At 38.6% G+C, this 21,969-nt stretch overlaps 1 protein-coding gene across 1 annotated transcript in view; it reads left to right on the top strand.

The window, feature by feature from the left end:
- Positions 1-4,712: 4,712 nt before the first annotated feature.
- LOC140230555 (potassium/sodium hyperpolarization-activated cyclic nucleotide-gated channel 2-like) overlaps positions 4,713-21,969 on the top strand; it is a 57,121-nt gene continuing 39,864 nt past the window's right edge. Inside the window, exon 1 of the mRNA XM_072310699.1 lies at positions 4,713-5,142. Coding sequence (XP_072166800.1) covers positions 4,826-5,142 — 317 coding nt within the window. The 5' untranslated portion in view covers positions 4,713-4,825. The remainder of the gene's footprint in view (positions 5,143-21,969) is intronic.

The following is a 21,969-nucleotide window of genomic DNA, read 5'->3' as shown; positions in this document are numbered from 1 at the left end:
TGTAATTTATGCACGTTTGCACACTCTCACATGTGGTGGAAAAGTCACTAATTTTCTTCAGAATTACGTTGACGACTGTAGGGTTCTAGCACATTGATCTGTCTGGTTCATGGGCATAGACATCATCAGTCATCAGTCTCAGTGACAGAGGAAATACTACAGAACTAGACTAGAGACTAGAGTAAATCTACATGTACTTATTAAATTTAGACCTCTTAAATGGCTCTTTCAATTCATGTAGAACAATATAGTTCCTTCCATATCCTCGCAGCGCACAGTCATTCATATGACAATACAGATCCCCGTCAGGACTCAGTCGATCAAAGTTTTTGCTGTTGATGACGAGAAAGTGTTCAAAGATAAAAACGCATCCACTTTACACACCTTCAATCTCTTGATGAAGATTTTCTCAAGACACAACGAACGCCGTATATTCTGCGCGGGCAACTACAGGGGTAGTTTCTGACGATGTACCGCTAACCATTCTCAACAATTATCTTCTCTCACTCTCTCGTGATGGTGATGATGTCAACTTTGAATGGCTAGAATTTCTCTCTCATCGTCGGTAGCTGAAACCAGTATTGTCGCCAATACTCTATGAATTACAGTCAACATGACAGCAAGATCCAAATCTTACGACAGTCACGTAACAGCAACTTCCCGTCTTTAATACTCCACTTAATTCGCGGAGCTAGAATTTCTAGATGTGAGCCGCAATTTGCAAGCCGCTTATAGGGCAGCGATGCACGAGAAGCCCTGCTCGCTTGTGCCGGTATGGGGTAGCCAGTGAATGAAGCGCGTGATCGTACATTGGGTCTTATGCGTTCACTCAGATCATTGGAAGCTCTATCAGGTGATTCACCGTCATGTGACTGAAACCAGCTGTGTCGCCGATCAAATGGTTGGGGGGGGGGGGGGGGGGGGGGAGGGGGGGAGTTGTTCTATGAGGGTACCAACCCAACCAACGTTTCGTGATTTTATGGACCAGCCGAAAAGCAACAAACTGGAGAATGAAAAAAAAAAAAAAAAAAAAAAAAAAAAAAAAAAAAACGAAGGAAAATGCCACGACAAAAACAATAAAACAATCTCAATTTTCACGTTTCATTTTTTTTTCTTTACGCCATGGGCACTAGCTGAGTAGGCCCCCTCCCTTGCCTTAAAATGAGAAATCAATTCTTCGTCTTTTAATTTCGAATTTACACTTTGTAATGATATCAGAGGAAGAACCTTAGAGTCAGAGCTATAAGGGTTTTAACCTTTCTTGTCAGTGATGTCAATCATGTTATATTTGATGTTATATACACTTTGTAAAGAAATTATTTCGCTGAAACCTCGAACTGCAAGGTGAATTTCATAGTTGATTTGGGTCGCCATTAATAAGGTCAGTGTCTTGTGGTATAATATATTGATCGATAACTTCACAACGCGGCACACGTAATAGTATAATGTATAAAAACGGCATTCTTAGACTTGCTATATATAATTACAAGGCGTAACACGAAAATTAATTATACAACTAAAATATATCTAAAACGTATACAAATCAAAAGAATATACAATACATGTAAAGTTGACACTCACCTAGCAGAATCTGCTTGGGTCATGTTGCGTCTAATTTCCAGCAAATACTTTAATTGAAACCAAGCCGTGTCAAATGATGAATTGACCAATCCAGTTTAATGTGATATTACACTGTAAAGTTAATAAAATATCATATAGAAAGACGGTACCGTCTTATGCAAGTATAAATGCGGCAAATGTTTGTGCTTTGACAACATAACAATATTCATATCTATTGAATAATATAATCATATCGTTGGTAACATTTTTATCGCAGGTTATCTTATCATCTTTATCTGAACCTATTGTCTCATAAATCTCTTCCTTGAAGATGATGATGATCATCATCATCTTCATCATCTTCATCATCATCATCCTCATCATCCTCATCATCATCATCCTCCTCCTCCTCCTCCTCATCATCATCATCATCATCATCATCATCATCAGTATTGGATCATAATTATTTCTACAGTATCATTATTATCAGTAAATGATACACCATTGTATCGTCAACATCACTGTCATCGCCTTCATTGAGATTAATTTTAGTTTTTCCTGCATTTGTTCTACATTTTGTCCAAATTTGGAAAGAGTTCATGTTACATTTGTGTATTTTCAAAACATGATGTATGTTATGATATTTAGCTGTGAAATACGTTTCACACACTATAGATGCATCATGCCATCCGCATGGAGGAAATCATTTATACAGGATAAGATGTCCACAGTCCCTCATTCCCAAAGATCGACGTAGATGGCGGTATCGATAGAGATGAGAGAAAAAAAAGAAGAAAAGAACGGAAAGTGTGTAAAACACATTCAAGAATTTATTTCGCTCTGTATATCTCATGTGATAGAATATTTTGCACAAAGCGTGTTTGTGTGTTTAGTGATAAATAGGCTGTGTGCTGGTAACCATGTGTGTTTGTGTGAATATATAATCGAGTGTCACGTGCATGTCAACAAAGCATCTAACACATCATGTTCCTGTGTTATTGTGCAAAAAAAAAAATGATGTCTATAATTTTGTTGTCGAAAAATGAAATAAAAATTGAATTGAATAGTGTATGTGTATAAAGATCTGGAGCTCTGTGGCTAAATACTTGAAGTAGAGTCGCAATTGGAATTTGCCCTTTCATATCAAAGTAAAGTGAGTACATAATAATATGAGTAAAGATAAGACAAAGGTTTATTGTAAGAATGATAAGTAACGTTGGCAAAACTCGGTGATGTTAAAGAGTTACCAAATTATTTGAGAAAATTACTATGCTTTTAGTACGTGCAGAATCTTATACATGCATTTTTTTTTTTGTTCGAAGATGCACTTCACGTTTACTATGTAATCAGTGTTAGTGTTGCCAAATATTCATACAATTGTAACTTTGCATGTCATAATTCATAATTTACTCGTTCTTTTTTCTTTCAGCTAGCAGTATATGTATGTATTTAAGATCCGCGATTAACATTGTGTATGCAAGTCTTGTTAAATGTCGAAATACATTCAAAGTCTCCTCCATAGTTATTTTTTAAGTTGCTCATATTGCATTTTCTGTCCACAATCTGTCGTTAATTCGAGTGAATGTTTATCCCTCTGTTGTTCGTTATGTTGTTTGATGTTGCTTCCCTGTATATTCATCCTTATCCTTCACAGGTTGCCCCATGGTCCTCGGGATCATCACTGACCTTCCTGTGTCTTTTGTCTGTCCACCCTCCTGCTTAGTAAACCCCCTTCCTTACCTGTTGGGCTCCTTGCCCATGACTTCCAACTCTTCCTTTTTCTTTTCTTTGTTTTGTGTCACTAGCCCTCCCCTGACTGTTCTTGTCGTGTACAGTCCTTATATGTGATTGCTTTCCCTGCCCGTTTGTCATTTTGCCTCTGACAAAGATTCTGCTATAGGATCGAAAGCTCAGGCCCCTTTTGATTTCATTTTACTCCATTGGCTCGCCACTATAGGATAAGCACTTTTTTTTTGCTACATCACAATTATTATTCTTTTAGTGTATTCTTCATTTAAATGAATAATCTGCAGATATCAAACATGTGCTGGAACTTTTCTCTCTTTTTTTCCCTAGATGATGTCCCCTTTTATCTCATCGGTGCAAATGCACAATTTTTCAGCGTGAATTTACATTCTGTAATATGATGACTCATATATTCTAAGGACTGTATAAGCGATGCTTCTGCATGGAATAGATTCAAAGATAATTTTCATGCCCTTTCGCCATTCGATATGTTACGTTTACAATTCGGTTCTAAGTTGACGGTACTTTTCTCGTTGATTTGAATGTGCGAGTGCTTCAAAATATAGTACTAAATTACAAGACATGATTACCAGTGCAATTAGAGTTGTTGTTGTTGTTGTTGCTGCTGCTGCTGTTGCTATGCTTTCATTTGAGACATAAACTAATGTAATATACTTTGAACATTGGTTGGATTTTACTCATGTGTGCATGATAATGTTTTAGAGTATCATCAAATAAAATTAGATCATACCTCAATGCAGTGATACAGTGTTCGCATTTGACATGACGAATTTATTCACGCATAATGGGTCAACGCCGAAAATATCAAGATGCTTTGTCGACGTCATAATACACGGCGCGCGCGTAACTTCCCTTTGCAGTATGCAAGCGTGCGTTCTATTGGTTGCTGCGCCTGACTTGACATTGAGTGCCTGGGTAAATTCAAGCCGTGCGTTCATTGGCTTACGCGTAGCTACGTGACGTAACTGCACAGTGCTCCCTCATAATGCATACAACCAATGTGTGTTTACCAAATGACCGGGAGAAAGTGAGAGGCTAAAAAAGCAGAAGACCGTCGGTGCCTGCGCAAAGAGAAAACATGGGAAATTTCTAATCGCAGGTGAACAACTACCACCCATTTTGTAAAACCAAGTGCAAAATCATGGATAGATTGGTCGGCGAACAATTATAACCACATCGGGAACATACAATGGAACGTAAAGGAATTAAAGTATCGAGCGAAGACGGAGAAACCAGTCCGATCAGTTCACTCCATGATGATGCAGCCGACTCGTGGGGCGAGAAGGGCTCGGTGCAGCTTATCAATGTTAACCCGTGTAAAGCACCTCCTCCGTCCCTGAATGAAGCTAACGATCCTAATAACGACATTCCAGTTTCACAGCAAAATGGCAAAGTTCCCAAAGGAGTTGGATGGAAATCCAACGGCACTGCTTCACAAACGACTGATGGCGAACCTCTAATCAAGCCTGAACTCCCGTTTACAGACGAAAAGCAAGACATGCTGATGTTTCTGGACCGCCACGGGCTAAACAAAAAACAGAAAGTGGCCCCGCTGACCCACGAAGAGAGGCGAGAAAGCAATCTGGATATTCTCGGGATTATCGAAGAAAGAGACAGCGGTGGTGCTGACATCGCACATCCGGTCACCGACGCCAAACCCGTGGGCTTCCTCCAACGCCAGCTATGGACCGTCCTACAGCCGTCTGACAACAGACTATCTATGAAATTATTCGGTAGCAAGAAAGGACTACAGAAGGAAAAACATCGACTGAGAAAAGCCGGCTTCCTAATCATTCACCCCTGCAGTCACTTCAGGTCAGATCACTATACCCTTTGGAATAATTTCGATCTCATGACGATCTTCTGCAAGATGTATGCTTTGCGAACAAATTTCACTCATTTTGGTTTTCTTAGCTGAGTTTACAATAGATTTAGTACATGGTCACTGATTGATTTGTACAACTCATCTGTCATATCGATAATTCAATTCTAAGTTATTCATAAAGTCATAAAATTATGTAAAGTACACGCAGTAACACATCAGAGATTAACGTATATATTTACATGTTTAACTTCATTGTAGATTATAACCTATTTTAGAGCGTGTACAATGGTTCTTTTATTTGAACTCTTGAGAAAGAAGGGGATAAACGGCATTGTTTATTGTTACATTTTCAAATATACTCTTTTAAAGAACCCATGGTTTGGGTGTTTTGATGAACATTATGCTATAATCGTCTAAGCCAAACCTTTAAAGCAGTCCGTATACATTAATGAGGTTTTAGCGTTAGTGTGTCGATAGGCCTATGGCTACTTTGAGGATTTCTTTCCTTGAAATATTTTACGTCGAAAATATAGCTCTGCATGCAATTCAGAGAGATAGACTTGCACCCACAAGGGCAGTGGTTCTAGAACTACTTATTACCAAACTATATTCCTTTGACAATGTCAAGCCCGCACGACGTCATGTTAGCAAGGCAGAATGCGTACATCGATTAACTGTTTACAAATCTCACCATGAGCAATTATTATTTTGTGTATGTGTGGTATTGTCAAAACTGCCTTATAAGTCATTTCCTAATCAGTACAAACCATAAACAAGAAACTGAAGTTTACAAAGTAGACTAATGCACATAGGGTAATTCAATCTTCAGCGCCGCTAACCTTTTTCCTGTCGTGATAAAAAGAGTGCAATCCTATATTAACCCCATGATACAACACAGCCGGTGCCCCAAGGCACAATACATGTACAGGAGAACGTGTGTAGCGACGTTGTTGTAGTTATAACCTGCCGTCGTCGACATGCAAAGGTTCATTAACCGAACACGACATCGCCAGGCCATGGATACGAATCGTGAAATGTAATCAATGAAGATAGAGTAAGAAAATGGCAACAAGGCGTACCCGAGCGAGAAATATTCCACCCGTCTACCGTAGATGGTAAAACACCATTATGCGGACTGGCGTGTGTGGATGGGGAGTGCAGCAGTGGGTCGTCGTGATTTGGTTGACGGTTTCCATCTCGGCTCGCTAGGGCTCGATCCTTGGTCGTTTCTTGGCAGGAAATCAATCATGCTTCGTGTATGTGCATTATGCCACGGCGGCATGAAAATTGTATGGCTCCATCTGAATATTGCAGCGATGCTATTATTAGACAATGTGACAATTCAATGTTCAGATCATAAACTCTTCTGACCTATATACCCCTATCCATTCTAAAAAAGAAACAGTCTTAAATAGATTGAAAGCTGCAGGAAAAAAAAAAAACATGATTGACAGCGAGAACAAAATCTTGATTCTCACGCGGGCATAGAGTGTTATACCCAATCATACTGTTGTCATGAAAACAAAGAAGAAAGTGCTTTTTTTTTTCTTTCGATCGCAGTTTCCTCATTCTTTACAAAGAAAGTTTTCAGAGCAGATATCGTTTCCTATTGAAGTCCTATAGCACAAAATGCACTTTCATAACCTATTTAAGGAGTCGATATTGCCGCAATTATGCAGTCAGCTGTCTAGGATGGGAGGAAAAAGACAAGACATTGCCCGCCAGAGTTCGCTCTACTTCTCTCAAACCAACGTATCACGTTACGCCGAACCATGATGCCACTGATGCTATAGATAGATATAGAGAGAGCTTGATACGCCATACTTCAAACGACTTATAGAATCAGACCCAGCGCTGCTCTCAAATCAGCAGTCGAGAGCTATATCATGTCTTTGTCAGCTGAAGGACTTTAAATACAGACTATACCCTGAACAAAACAGGATATCGATACTGTTTGCTTTATTACATGCAAGGGAAACACCACCATAGATCTAGCGATTGTGTAAATATAGTACTCAAACGTTAAAGTGGCGAAGTATATACAAAAGTGATCTTGCATATAACCTTCAAAGTGCGCTTAGCAATAAGAGCTCTAAAAGCATGCTGTCATTTTCAAAATTACGGTCCTTTTTATGGTTTATGGTATCTTTATGGCTTCAGGCAAAGACTTGTACGTAGGCATCATAATAGTCTGAAAAAACGATCGCCTGAATGTTACTTTATGTTGCATGCATCATAGTCATTTTTTTTTTTTTAGATTAACAGTATACTGTAAGTACTGCGAACATATCGTTTCATTTAAGTGGAGAAATGGACATTTCAATCTTAACCGCCATCAACCCAAGCCATCAGAGCACATTCCTTGTCGCCACAGACTCTGCATGTCATATTTGAAAAAAAAAATGATGCTTGCCTGAGAGATTGAACGGCATCATATCATTATCGAATTCGACAATGATTGCAAACTGCGAAGTGAGAAGGTCAGTCAATCCCGGTAGGCTATAGCTAAATATTTTAGTCATGTCTTGTTTAGGCCATTAATAACATCATGTTCATTCAATTGCAGTTCATAAAAAAACACACACACACACACATTATTTTGTTTTACAAACAGTTAACTGAAATAGTCTTACTGCTTTGCATATAGGAAGAATAAAGCATACCTAAACAAATCGCATCAACCTATGAAAGCACGCAAAAAGGAGGGCAGGATATGTTCAAAAGTATAGAAAAGAATCATACCAGACACTGTCACGCGCGCGCACCCACTAAACATACTGCATATTGGAGTTCGTAAATCGGAAACGCCTGTAAAATACGGGGTAACTCCATTTTCTCCCTGCCCCCTGCCCCCGCCCTCGGCAAGAACTCCTGAATTTGATGTTGACTGACAATAAATATAAAACTAGAGAGAGGATGGAAAACAAGAAACCAGATGGTTGTCTGTACTTTTTCGAAGTTATAAGTGCCGAATGACAATTCGATGCGAGCACTTAATTTTTTCCCCCGCCATTCACGTCTGAGCGAAATCGCCCGCGAGACAAATTTGTTAAAGTCGTCGACACCTGGGAGGCTGTATTTGTTTTGCACTGTTCTTGTAGAGTCGAAGTTTGCTCATGAAGGGACGGGTTTGGGTGACGGGATGTCTCTGGTAGAAAAGATCGAGCTCTGAAGGGGAAACAGCGGAAGGTTAGCATTGGAAAGGCAGAAAATATATACCGGAACATGAAGTGTGATGCGTCTGACTGCATGTGTCGATAAATTTAATCATTTGAAATGCCTTTAAAGATGAGCTTTAGTCTATTCTTCAACTTAAAAAAAAGGCAAATAAACGAACAACAAACACTCAAACAAAATCTTTATTTTCCATTCTAATCACAGGCTTTTCTGTACTCAAACCTTTTTCATTTGTTTGTTTGTTTGTTTGTTTTTGTTTCAGTGAGTACTTTCTTATATTTCCCCTATATAATACGTTAATGATTTTGTCTGGGCTTTTTTGGTGGTCTCTTTGGTATATCATTATACATCACGCTTCTCGTATCGGGCACACGTTCTGTGTATCTTAAAATGACATGGATATAGGTTACTCTACAGAGTTGTTAAAGGGCTGGATATCTTACGTAATTATAGTCATGCTTTTCTCCGTCGATGTTGAAGTTTTACACCGTCGATGTTGAAGTTTTACACCATCTTTAACGGACTTGCGAAATTCTCTCTGGACATTGCTAGAAGGTAAAGGAGAAGGCATGTAGTGTTTTTTGTGTGTACGTGAGTGTGTGTGTGAGTGTGCGTGTGTGTGTGTGTGTGTATGTGTGTGTGTGTGTGTGTAGGAATATAAGTGTATGTAGGTTTTTAGACATGTTAGTAATAGCTGTTGATGATCCTGCTTTTCTAGTTCCTGAATCCTTCATTATCATATTTCGTTGTGGTATTTCTGTAGCATAATTCCTTACAATCACCTGAAATTTCACTTTGTTCCTTCGCCGTCATTCCAAGTCGATACGTCCTCGTAGACAAAAAAAAGGCTATACTGTCGTGGTTGCATCAAAATTTAGTATAGTGATAGAAAACATACCTGGGTAACATCGTTGATAACAGTATCACGCAATAATCACGATGAGCAATATCAATTGCAGTCATCTTTTGACACAACATTAAACGGTATACGTGTGTCTTGTGTATATAGAGAGATAACTATGATGATAATCATTATCATTATACGGAAAGAGCCGATACTTAATTCGTTATTGTCACATCGTCAGTTGATGAATAAGCCTACAATGATAATGTAAGCGCGGTTTGAGTATTTCCTTCCCACATATTCAACTGAATATGTGTATAATATTTATATATATATATATATATATATATATATATATATATATATAATATATATTATATATGTAATTATAAAATATATATATGTTTCTATTATACAATATACACATATATGCGTGCATATAATATATATATATATATATATATATATATATTCATACTCTCTAAACAAATCGAGTGAAAATATTCACTCCTGAAGGAGTGAATACAAAAAAGAGTGAATTTAGAGTGAAATTCGAGTGAAATTCGAGTGAAAATGTTCATTTTCACTCATTTTGGAGTGACCTGAGGGATCACTCGAAAATTTTGGAGTGATCCCTGACGTCACTCTAAAACGAGTGAAAATGAACATTTTCACTAAAAATTCACTCCAATTTCACTGTAGATTCACTCTTTTTTGTATTCACTCCTTAAAGAGTGAAAATTTTCACTCGATTTTTTTTAAAGAGAGTATTATAGATATTATGCGTGCATATATACGTAGTATGTTTGCATTGTATGATTGTATGTAATGCTACATCTGTTTATCACTGCATAATATGACTTCGAAACTTCCAGCTGCCTCATTATTTCAAGAAGTCGCGATATGTAATTCACCTGTCTAATTGGACACGAAATCCACTCATATGGAAAAGGATCATCGTCATATTTTTCAACAGTGTCTCAGTTTCCACGTCTCCTCGCCAATCATTCCAGACGGTGGAAATGCACTTAGTAAGTGAAATTCTTCAGCCGTGATTGATGGGCGCATTAGGAAGTCATTTTTCTCTTATCATGTTGCATCAGTCCAATTATTGCCTAACGTATTCCGACACATTCATATGACCTGCGTGTATCGCTATAACCTCGTCACGTACTAAAATTTGGAAATGCTATATATATTTAAAAAAAAGTCGCCTTTGCGAATTGTAGAATGTTTGATTCATTTCAAATTGTGGCCTTTGATTTAAAAGGCGGGTGTGATTATCATCTCATTTTTTTTTTTTTTCATCCCGGAATGGCAGTGAAAGGTTGACAAGATGTGTTTTGCAGGAACTCTGCGAGTGGTTTTTCAGCCACTCTTCCAGTTTTATAGCATTAACATCAACGAATTAGCTGAGCAAGACGCAATGGACAATACCTATAGTAATGGCAAGTAAAAGAATAATTTCCAGATATTAACAAGAACACCGGCAGATACTCAAACAGTCCAATATGCCTGATTTTCGCTTACTAATCTCAGACAAAAAAAGAAAATCCCTGTCATATCATAATTCACTTTTCATTCGACTGTCGAACATTCACTGTATTACGATATGCCAAGTGTGAACTGCATTGTCAGTAATGATGGTATCGTAAATGAGAATTTCGCATGATTATTTAATTGGAATGCTGAAATATTTTGTAACATGCATGCATGCGATCAGCGTACAGTACATAGAGATTAGGAAAACGTATGTTATCATTAAGTTCCCCCTCTGTAAGACAGCTGTGTTATTGAACCAATGAACGGGGCTTTCTATGCATTTGTAAAATACTTTTCATGGCATTGTACACTTTTCATGTATACGACTTAAGATTTTCTCTGTCTGGAGAAAGATTCAAATGAATTAAATAGGCTGGATCTTATGAAAAATACTTAGAAATCCTAACGTTAGATCAAAATGATCAATGATGTCATTTGCACACCATGGAGTGTTTGGATTATTCGATGGTTCATGCATCGTTAGAGAGTAAGATAAGCGAACATGTATTCCGCTGTTAATGTACTAGTAATAGATTGATCCCATTACTGTATTTATGATGTCCAACAACAAATTTTGAGGGAACGCACGGATTCAAAGTCGATTTTTTTTAATCATTGAATCAAGACTAACGTCAGCTCACACAGGTATATTTGACAGTATCATGCATCCTAACTTCAACAAAACAAAGATTTGGCTTGATGTTGCAGTTAGCATGATTATTTAACGTATAATACCTCTCGTCAGCCAGTGTAAAGGCACCTTGTAATCGCGTTGGACGTTTTAATGAGATCATAGTGGGCATGGTATACCGGGATTACTCGGGGCTGGATGTCGGTACGTCAAGGCATAATCATCAGCATGGAGATTGTGTCTACACGCAGATGAGATTGCGGTAATAATCACTATCACGGTGCAGTTACGTAACTCTTTGTGTAGACAGTTTCAAATTCTTGTCCCCCAATGCGCGGAATAGTAATTATGACAGTCACAACAACAACAACAACAACAAGAACAACAACAACAACAACAAGAACAACAACAACAACAACAACCATAACAACAACAACAACAACAACAACAACAACAATAACAACAACAACAACAGCAGCAGCAGCAGCAGCAGCAGCAACAACAACTACAACAACGGGGAATTTAACGCCAGACCCCCCCCCCCCCAAAAAAAAAAAAAAAAAAAAGAGGACAAAACAAAACTCGTAAAACGAGCCGAAATTTCTAAGATTTCTGTTGATACCCACACACTCTGCCTTCCATCAAGCTCCAAAGTATAGAAATTGGGAAGGGAAATATCTTCGAGATCATCCTTGAGAGCGTATATAGTGTACGAGTGAAATCCCACAAGAGGATAAGTAGTGAGTTGACAAGTTCGAGCTGCGATGTCACTATAAGTGCAAATTCACACCATGTGCACGTACAATGTACGCTCAAGTTGACCTTAATGAGTAGAGTCAAAATTTTGACTGATTGACAGAAATTTTAACAAGTTAGGATTGAAACAAAAGATTACATGATATATAGAACTTTATGATATATTTTTTATATTGTTATGCGACACGCAGTTGAGTATGTGTGCTTCATATATAAAATGCGCAATATAAATTCACAATTATTATCATTATCATTATAGTTTGACATTCGTTCACCAAATTCGCTCAAATAAGAAAAGAAGAATGATATAATCACCGTACAACTTTGTTACAACATTCTCCCTTTTGCTTCATGTATACACACAAAAAAACCTAGCAAAATCATGCTTTGAGAAGTTAATTTAGCAAATGCAACATAATATTATTTGATACAAAACATACATGAATTTTTCTTATTGATTCATATCAATTATAGGTAAGCTTCAGTGATGATATTTGTATAGTTCAATGGTTATAGGCTTGTGAAGTGATGACGTCAAATTCCCTAACAATTTGAGTATTATTTTGTTGCTGCAAATATCACTGATTTGCAGAACAACAATACAAAACATGGGTAACCTCGAATTCTTAAACTAGATTGATTTCTCATTGTATAGGTCCGAATTCAACTGACCATCTGCCATGGTGATTTTATTCTAGTCACTGCAGCCAACATGAAGTAACATAATGGTACAGAGTTGCGCTTTATTATAACCAAATCTTTCTTTTATCAAAATCATGTGCTTTGGATGCGTTGACTTAGGAACAGGTGGATGAAGTCAGACAGATATTAAGGTGACGGGTCTATAAATAAGTTGCTCTTTCTATTTCCGGAGAATGTGCAAGCTGGTGAACCCAGTAAAAATTGCGCGATGAAGTGAAGATGACAAGCACAATTTGAGAACTCTGTAAAGTTGTCCAGGGCGGATTTCAGCCGAAAAGCAAAAAGACAAACGAACAGAATGTCAAAATGACAATAAATAGAAAACGACCAGCCGCGGACATTTTAAGCTCAACTATATCATAAACCGTCCCTCCCCCACACCCGAAAAAAAATGAGAGAACCTTTCATTTCTGAAAGGGTTTAGGCCACCAACCTATGTATTTCGAGAGAGAAAGATAAAGACAAGGAAAATATAGGAAGACGAAGAGGAAGAGGGAGAGGAGGAGGAGGAGAAAGGATGGAGCGAAATAAGAATCATCAGATTGATGAACGACATGCATGACGACAAACATTAATGAAATCGATGGGAGTGCTTATGTTCGGGATGTGGAGCATTATGGATGCAGAAGATTACGTTTAAGTACAAAGATGACGTCCGTCCTGAATGTTATACTGGCTGTGCATTTATAAATGTGTAATTATAGGCCTTGATATTGCATCAAAGCAGAATATTTTATTGTTTCCTAATCACATTCATGAACCGAGTTATTCCAACAGAATGATTTGCCCTGACACGACATTATGCAAACTCAGAAATCGATACATTGCGCTCATTTAACATGAAGTCATCTCCGTATACCTCTGACTCATTGCCCTAATTTGTTTTATTTGTGAAGAAACGAAATCACTTAATAGTTTCCTTTGTTACTTAAAATGTTAATCATCCTATATATTTGATGAAGGTCCAATTTTCATCAAGCCATCTATTACTGACGCTGCAGAGCGTCAAAATGGCGGTCGCCAAAAGACAACCGTCTTGTGCGGGCGTTCTATGTACATCCATCACTATCCACTGGTAAAAAAAAAAAAAAAAAAAAAGAAGACTACCTTCCCCTCAAAAGGATTGCTCCGGTTCTCTGCAACTATACATCATTTCATTTGTCTCGCGGACTGGACGTGATATTGCTTGCCTTCCATTTCTTCTTGTTTTTCGTTTCGATTTGTGGATCATATTCTGAAATGATTACCATTAGTAGAGATGGAGATATAAAACATAACCACAGAGCTGAAAAAAAAAAACTATTTCTGTTCCATTTCTATATTTATTCCAGTAAAAATCATCATCTTAAATCTAACAATAAGCTAATGTCATTTTTTTCCGTCATGCCTATATCTTGAAATGGTTTATATGGTTGGTCGTCATAAGGACTGGTATGCTTTTATTGTTTTGTATCATCTCCGATTATGGATGCACAAAGTCATCTTTGCTGGAAAGTGATTGCTCTCTAGAAGGGCCAAGAATGATGGTTCTAAAAGAAGAGCTTTCATTTCCAAATCAAATGTAGGTGATTATTGCAAATCTATGCATTTTGGCGCTGAACACACTCATGACTATATAACCGATTTATTTTACTTTATTTATTTATTTATTTATTTATTATTTTTTTTTTTGGAGGGGGGGGGGCACTGATTATCGATTGACTTAAACGTTTCCAAAGCTGTATACTCCCCTAGTTCTCGTTGCGCACGTTAATTAGAATACATGATGGAGAAAGTCTAGTGCATCACCCTCAAATGAGAAATGATGCAAATCGCACACAGCACACACACACACAAACACACACACAAATCACGTTTTTCAATGCCACTAATGTTCTCCCATGCGGGTAATGTTTCTCCGTAATATCAGCTACTTAATAAGCTTACTAAGTAGAATGCAACGAGCAAATTACTGTCTTACCAGGGGCGGATCCAATAATTTCGTGAAGCGGGGAGGAGGGCGCAAAAGATTTCTGGTGCCACTTCCGGGTTTAATCAGCTGACAAGCAAAAACAAAAACAAAGCAAAAACAAAAAACAACAACAACAATAACAACATTTTTTTTTTTCGTTTTTCGTGCCACTTCCGGGTTTCATGGGTTGGCACGCCCGGGGCGCCCCTCCCCTTGGATCCGTCACCGCTTACACTACCTTCCTTTTTATTTCAGTCAATGATTTGTGGTAATCTTGAAGGGAAATGAACTAACTGAAGCGTAAAATAGGCTTCTCATTAACCATGCATCCCATGACATCCTCCTTTTATTCCCAAGGCCATGAAATGTGTCATCGCAAGGAGCGAGTCAATGTTTTGCCCCCTTTGACGCTAGTTACAAGGAATACAGCGATAATTATGAAAATACGAAGAAACTGATGGTGGGAAGAACATTGAAAGCATAATATACGAGGCACGAGGTAACTTTGTCCCGCTCTTGTTTGATGTCAGTTGCCGATCGAAGTTTTGAAATTGTGAAAACAAGAAGGGATTGTAGAAAAAGGCTGACCATCATTTAACTTCAAATTAATGCTCAAAATATGTCTAAAAACATTTTCTTTTAATAGAAAACGTGTGGTATAAGTAGCTTTTGAAAGGGTTCTGAGCCCCCTTCGTAGATGAGTACATGTAGGCTAATATCTTTGACATAGTGGATAAGTATGGGTTAAGTATAGAAACTGGAACGAAAGTAGTGAAAACAACGTAACTTTTTGAAGTCGAGTTACGTGATGGACATCAACATTTCGTTTCAAACGCATGTAAAAGGTGAAAGTTACTGCAAAATGCTGCGTGTGGATTCAGTGAATGCATTAGGAAAAATTGAAGAAAATCAGATGATCTGATCAAAACTTTAGAATCTGCTCAAACTTTTGATTAAAACCACGATGCTGTCATCGTATGGATGAGAAGGCTACAATTCGTGACATCACAGTAGCGGAACTGTTTAACGAAAAAGAGGAAGCCACATTTATTATTATTATTATTATTTTTAATGAAGAGTGCACATTGTATAATTTCCCACGACGTATTACTGTCGTTAAGGGTAATATCATTCCTCCTGCCTTCTAAGGAAGGTAAATCAAGTTTACTTTCATTGTGCTACAAATATGAAAATATCGTGTGGAAGTCTCTTTATATCTTTTTCCCGGTATCATTCCGTTACTATGACATCTCTAAATATTACTGCCTTCTTATCCAAAGACGGCAGCACCATAACTTTAAAACTTTATAAATTTTGAATGGATTATCCTCACTGATATATTGTAATGATATTGGTGGATTCACTGAATCATGCAATATTTGGGGTAAATTCCCCTATAAGCAACAGGATCTATGCTATATCTTGGGTCATTGTTATGTAATGAACATAAGAATCTAACTTTGAATTGAACCGGATGTTGAACACAATCAACAAATCGATGCAAATATAGAATTTTGGCAGAAAAAAAAATCAAGGTTACTATTACTATACTTCTTCATTCAAACCAGTAAGGTTTTCGGTGTTTTAATTTTTCCCTTTTTTAACCTTCAGTTTTTGTTCCCTGGATAGGACCATCCAGGGCCCACATTTACGATTAACGTATATTGCAAGATGAAACAGGGTCGAAATTGATAATCTGTTTGCTCGTAATCTTCCCGCTCCCTGCCTCCCCCTGATGAGCACGTGATGAGAGAAGGAACACTGTCCCTCTCGCAGCTTTGTCAGCCCCTTTTGGTGGAAAAAAAAATGGGCGGTAGAGGAAAAAACAAAGCCCTGAGGACTAGCGAAATTGGTGCATAGCATTGTGTGTTTACAAGGAGCGGGAACACGCCAATTGGCGGAAGGTGAAAGCAGTAGGAATGTCTGCCTACAGGGCGAATTTAGCTTGATGTTGAGGCGCAAAGCTTTCCTTGGGTGGGCTTTTTGAGTCCCGGATTTGTGAACTTGCGTCAGATTGGTACATGGAAACGAGTTAAAAGTAGATAGATCTTTAACTTGCGTCTTGTCAAAGGGATTTGTATCAAATGCTGCAAGACGTGCAATAACCTTGCGAATTGTGGTCCCAGATCGATAGCACAATCTGTAGTGAGAGTGTGGAAGTCACAATAACGTACAGTGACACAACCATGAATCCCAAGTCTAGTTAGATATTTCTTTGGATTGTGGAACATCGATCATTTTCGCCGTGATAATCTAGCAGGAGATCGCTAAAATCGAAAGATCCTGTTACTTTGTTTTATTATTTAAGTATAATAGACTTTGTTTTACAGACTCTCGTTTACAAAGGATTCAAATCTTTGATTTTTTTTTTTGTTTTTTTGGTTTGACTTGTTGAGCGAATTCGATGTAATTGGATCCTAATTTTCCCGTACAATGTAGAGAAGTAAATGGCAAGATATTGTTTTATTTCGGCTAGAATACATGTGTTTTGTGTTACGTCTATCCATACTCCTTTCGGTTTTGATAATTTAAGAATTAAACTGTGCTTCAGAACAGTCCATGGCAATTTAGCCGAAGTTGAATCATGAGATGTTCTTGTTTCTTGGACTTTCTGTTTATACGAGGCGACTTGTCATGAGAAAACGTGACATCATTGTCCAATATCGTGCTCTCCCTTTGTGTTTTGTGTTATTTTCTATTTGCCGCGACTCTTGCTATCAGTTCCGGCGCGAGATCCATTAGAGATAGAGCGGTATCATAACCGTCTCGTGATGTATATGGCAGCTTATGTGAGTTGTCCTCTGGCTTCTGGTCCGACGGTATCTCTCACGTCATCGCATGGTCGCCGTGAGTGATACGTATCGTGCCAAGAGATATATGTCGACACAGAAGCAGCCATTCTTGCGGCTGGCGTGTCAAAGCCGTCAAGGTGATGGAGAGGTTATTGCGATCCATCCATTCGCTGGAAGCATCGTGGTCAAGAGCTTTGCATGCTCAACCAGTTTAAGACAGGTTACTGGTTCGATACCACAGCTCGCAAGACTGCCTATACCCTGCTGCTCCTTGATTATAACCAAGAATTACATTATAGGGGACCTCCGGATGATTTTCAGACTTTTACATTTAAACAACTATAAATCAGTTAAACTGAGTACAGAGTTTCAGAATTTAGAGTGATTGGGATGAGGAATGAGAATGTTTTCAAAATTTGTAACAAATTGCAATGAACAAGGATGATGACATGGCAGCCTCACCATAAGAATGTATGAGTTGGGGCTCACGGAAGCAGAACAAAAGAAGAAGGCATGCATAGATTCTTCACATGTGAACTTGTTGAGCAAGTGGTATTGTAATGGAATTGCACTGCTACATTTCTGAAATGTATGAGGCTCTGATGTCATCAACACTGTTCAGTGTAATTTGTTTAAGATTTTCAATTTATTGGTTTCTCTGCTCAAGGACCACAACAAATTCCACGAATCTATACATGGAGCTGTTGATTTATGTACTACATGATGTGAAATTATGAAAATCGTCCGGAATGTCCCTTTAATGAAAATGTTTAATGGTTATTTTGAGAGGCTGGTCATGAGCCGATGAGGGTTCGAGCCTCTCTCCAAAGACTTTTTACGCTGCTGCTCTTCTCTTCCAGAGAGGCACACCGGTTAACTTCGAACATTTCAGGTCATGGGTTCGAGCCACGGTCGTAGCACTTTGTTCACCGCATTTTTTTTTTAATACCCAAGTATATAAATGAGAACCTGTTAAGAGTTGGAAAGTCTTTTGATTATGATCTTGACCTCACCCGAGGCACCCGAGGAAGAATGATGTCTCAACAGTGAATAAAGTGGCGGCACAAATAGTATACCCCGCTTGTATCTACGAATGTTAATGCTAATGGCATTTAATCAGAGGCAGTAAAATCACAATCAGGTACCATTAAGTGGAATATGTGCAGTAAATATTGTAAAACCGATAACTCAAATTACACCCAGGTCGATTTTATTGTGTTTATGTCGGTGCAAAGTCTAATGTCAATGAACTTTAATATGACGTAAAGATTACGACTAAAGAGATCAAAACAAATAACACCGGCTGAACATAGACTTCGTCCTCCGCAGTCATTGTCGTAATCAAAGTCAGCACGATCAAACACAGGAAAGACCAAATAGGGTAGATTATTTTGATTCAAATTCCAAAAATCATTAACCCCTTTGAGCTTTGGTATCCAATGACTGGCAAATTTCAAGGGATTGTGTCTATTAGGAATTAACTCTTTGATGAAAAAAGGAGAGAAAAGGAAAAACAATCAATGGTTTAAGCTAGTTAAGACGACAGAAAGAACGTCAATAGTGTTGGCGATAATTTGCAGCGCAACATTGATTGTGTCGAGAAAGGGGTATTGACTACCATGATGTATAACATATTTTAATCGATTTTGCAATGTACTACGAACCCTGCCAAGACAGGTGAAGGACACGAGTTCCCTACCCACGAATACAGCCCACGAGGCATACAGCCCATAAGTCAGACAGCCCACGAACTATACAGCCCACGAGTCATACAGTCCACGAGTTCGACATTAAGCAAACAAAGCCCACGAGACTGACACATTAAGCCCCGTGTTGTAATGTCAAACTCGTGTGCTGTTTTTACCTTGTGTCGAACTCACAAGCCTTATTTGCCTAGTGTCGAATTAATGGGCTGTATGACTCGTGGGTATCGGTCTCGTGCAATTACCCTGGTAAGACGACCGCAAAGTAGTTTAAAAACAAGTTAATGTTTTTAAAGGTTTTAAAGTTAATGATTTTCTGTAATGCCACGTTCTGTAAAACACTTCTCAGAGAAAAATGACATGCTCATTTTGTACAAAAGGCACTACTTTTAGAAGCTTTTTAACATCTTAAATCTGGACACCGAATATTTGTTGTTGGTATTGTTGTTGTGACAGAGTTATAGTCATAATGCTGGAGACATTAGTCTTTAGGAGATTTCGTTTACAACGAAATACATGAGTTTTACTTGACAATGAAGTTTGCAATGACGAGTGAAATATGAATACGTTATGTTTATACTGTCAAAGAAATGACAGAAGACAGAAGTTTATGTTTTTATATGTTTCATACTGCTGTGCGATGAAATAATGACTTCCATCACTTTGAAAAGTGCGTGTTAGCTTTGATGTGTTAGGCCGTAATTGACCGTCATCACCTATAAGTATAGATCGTTATAAGTATAGGTCTTTATGAAGTATAGGTATTTATAAAGATCCAGGTGGATGACATCAGGGAGAGAGAGAGGGGGGGGGGGAGGGTAGACCATGTGGGCGTAAAATTTGCAGAATTATTGACAGATTGACAAATGTATACTAGTATTATAATATTGGTATTTAAAAACCAGCGGGATTCATGTGAGCCTACTCTGCATGCATGGGTGTGGCTGATATCATCATTGCGCGAAACCAGGTTGGACTTGGCAATTCTATAACTTTCTCGATTTTAACGAAACTTTTACCGCTCCGTAGATGAGACTTTACACTCATAATCAGTGTTACTCAATTTAGGCACCAACTGGAATTTGCCTTTGGCGCCTTTCCCTATTCAAACCATGGTGCCAATGGTACAGACAATGACGTCATAAGGTGAACATAAAGATCGCTTCCCGCGAGCTACATCAGACCCCTGAAATCACACAGCACAAAAGCTGATCAATGCGCGGAGTACTCTCTTGCCCACAAGGCCTCTCGATAACCCGATACACACCTGCTATCGATCTGCCACGGGGTTGGAGACCAGCGCCTCTTGCACGGCAGACGACTTATTCTCCCAGGCCGATTCACGCGGGCAAATCAACGGGAAAGTCGCAGGCGTCAGATGTCAATTTCAGGAAAGGGGTGACTGAAACAACATCCTTCAGATGGAAAAGAAGGTTGTTGGGATTGACTCTGTCCTTGTCCATCGACACATGGCAGCCTGCAGCACCCATCACAAACAGGCTGATCAATGCTGCATCAGCGCTGCATGTCAATCGGTGAATCCCCGACGGCTTTTTTTTTTTTTTTTTTTTTTTTTTAGCATCTCGCCAAAGATTGCTTCATTTCATAGTATTAGTAATACGATTAGAGCAGTATAGTGCAAACAGACAAAAGCAAAAGCAAAATTACGAGTTTTGTTAATATTTTGAGTATTTGCCATTTGAATTTTGATGCTGCCGCTGCAATAAGTCGAATGGAGATCAGGTATTGCTGTCTGCGGACGCCATGGCGCAGTGGTGGATGAGGCTTTGGACTTTGAAGAGGAAGTCCTGGTTTCAAGTGCCCACCCAACCCTCCAGTCACGATATCTTTAGATGAAACGATTTTTTTTTTTTACTAACAATGTCCCTTTTGACCCAGGCGTATGAATGGGTGATTGATAACGTTTGGATAATCAACCGGAAATGCAGGGCCCTCTTCTGATGCTGTGCCAACATCGCCAAGGCTATACCCTGTTACGAATTTACTCGGCTGGGACAAAGTTAAAGCTCTTCAAGCAATTTCTAGTTGTTATCACTTCCTCTACTATTTTATTGTTTTTTATCATCATTGCTATTATTATGATTATCATTATCAGCATCTTTATTATCAATATTATTGCAAAAACTACAAATGATACTACGATGATTATGATCACGATCGTGGTGGTGGTGATGATGATGATTAATGTAATCAACTCCTGGTGATGAATCTGTCGATGTAAAATGATATCGGTCGCTACTATAGTTGTGACGATGACGATAGCGACGATAATGATCGCATTCGGGTTCGGGGATCGGCGGTATGCTCCCCGTCGAATGATATGGGATTGCATTTGGGCAAAACTGTGACGACAACAATGCCGATGACGCGTCCCAGTCTGTCCACGCTGACACTGGTTTTCATGGCGGCTTGCATTCCGCTCGAATTGCTTGGCTGCTGGCTGAGATAAGATCCTCCCTCGCCTCTCCATGTCTGGCTCCGCTTAATTGTTTTGATTTGAACGATTCGGCTCCCGAGAGCGAAATTCTGTCTCAGGTGAAACCAGAGCTTTCCCGACAGAGACGAATCATTGATGCCGAGATTGGAAATTCCTTCAAGGAGCTTGCGCGCGCATCAAACACACACGTATGATATGAAATCAAGTCACGTGATCGTGTCTGGTCTAGTCTAATTTTGTTATCGTTCATGTTATTGTCTT

This window comes from Diadema setosum, chromosome 7 (assembly GCF_964275005.1).
Source record: "Diadema setosum chromosome 7, eeDiaSeto1, whole genome shotgun sequence".
NCBI classification, from domain to species: Eukaryota; Metazoa; Echinodermata; class Echinoidea; order Diadematoida; family Diadematidae; genus Diadema; species Diadema setosum.
This window is presented reverse-complemented; position numbering and strand designations above follow the sequence as displayed.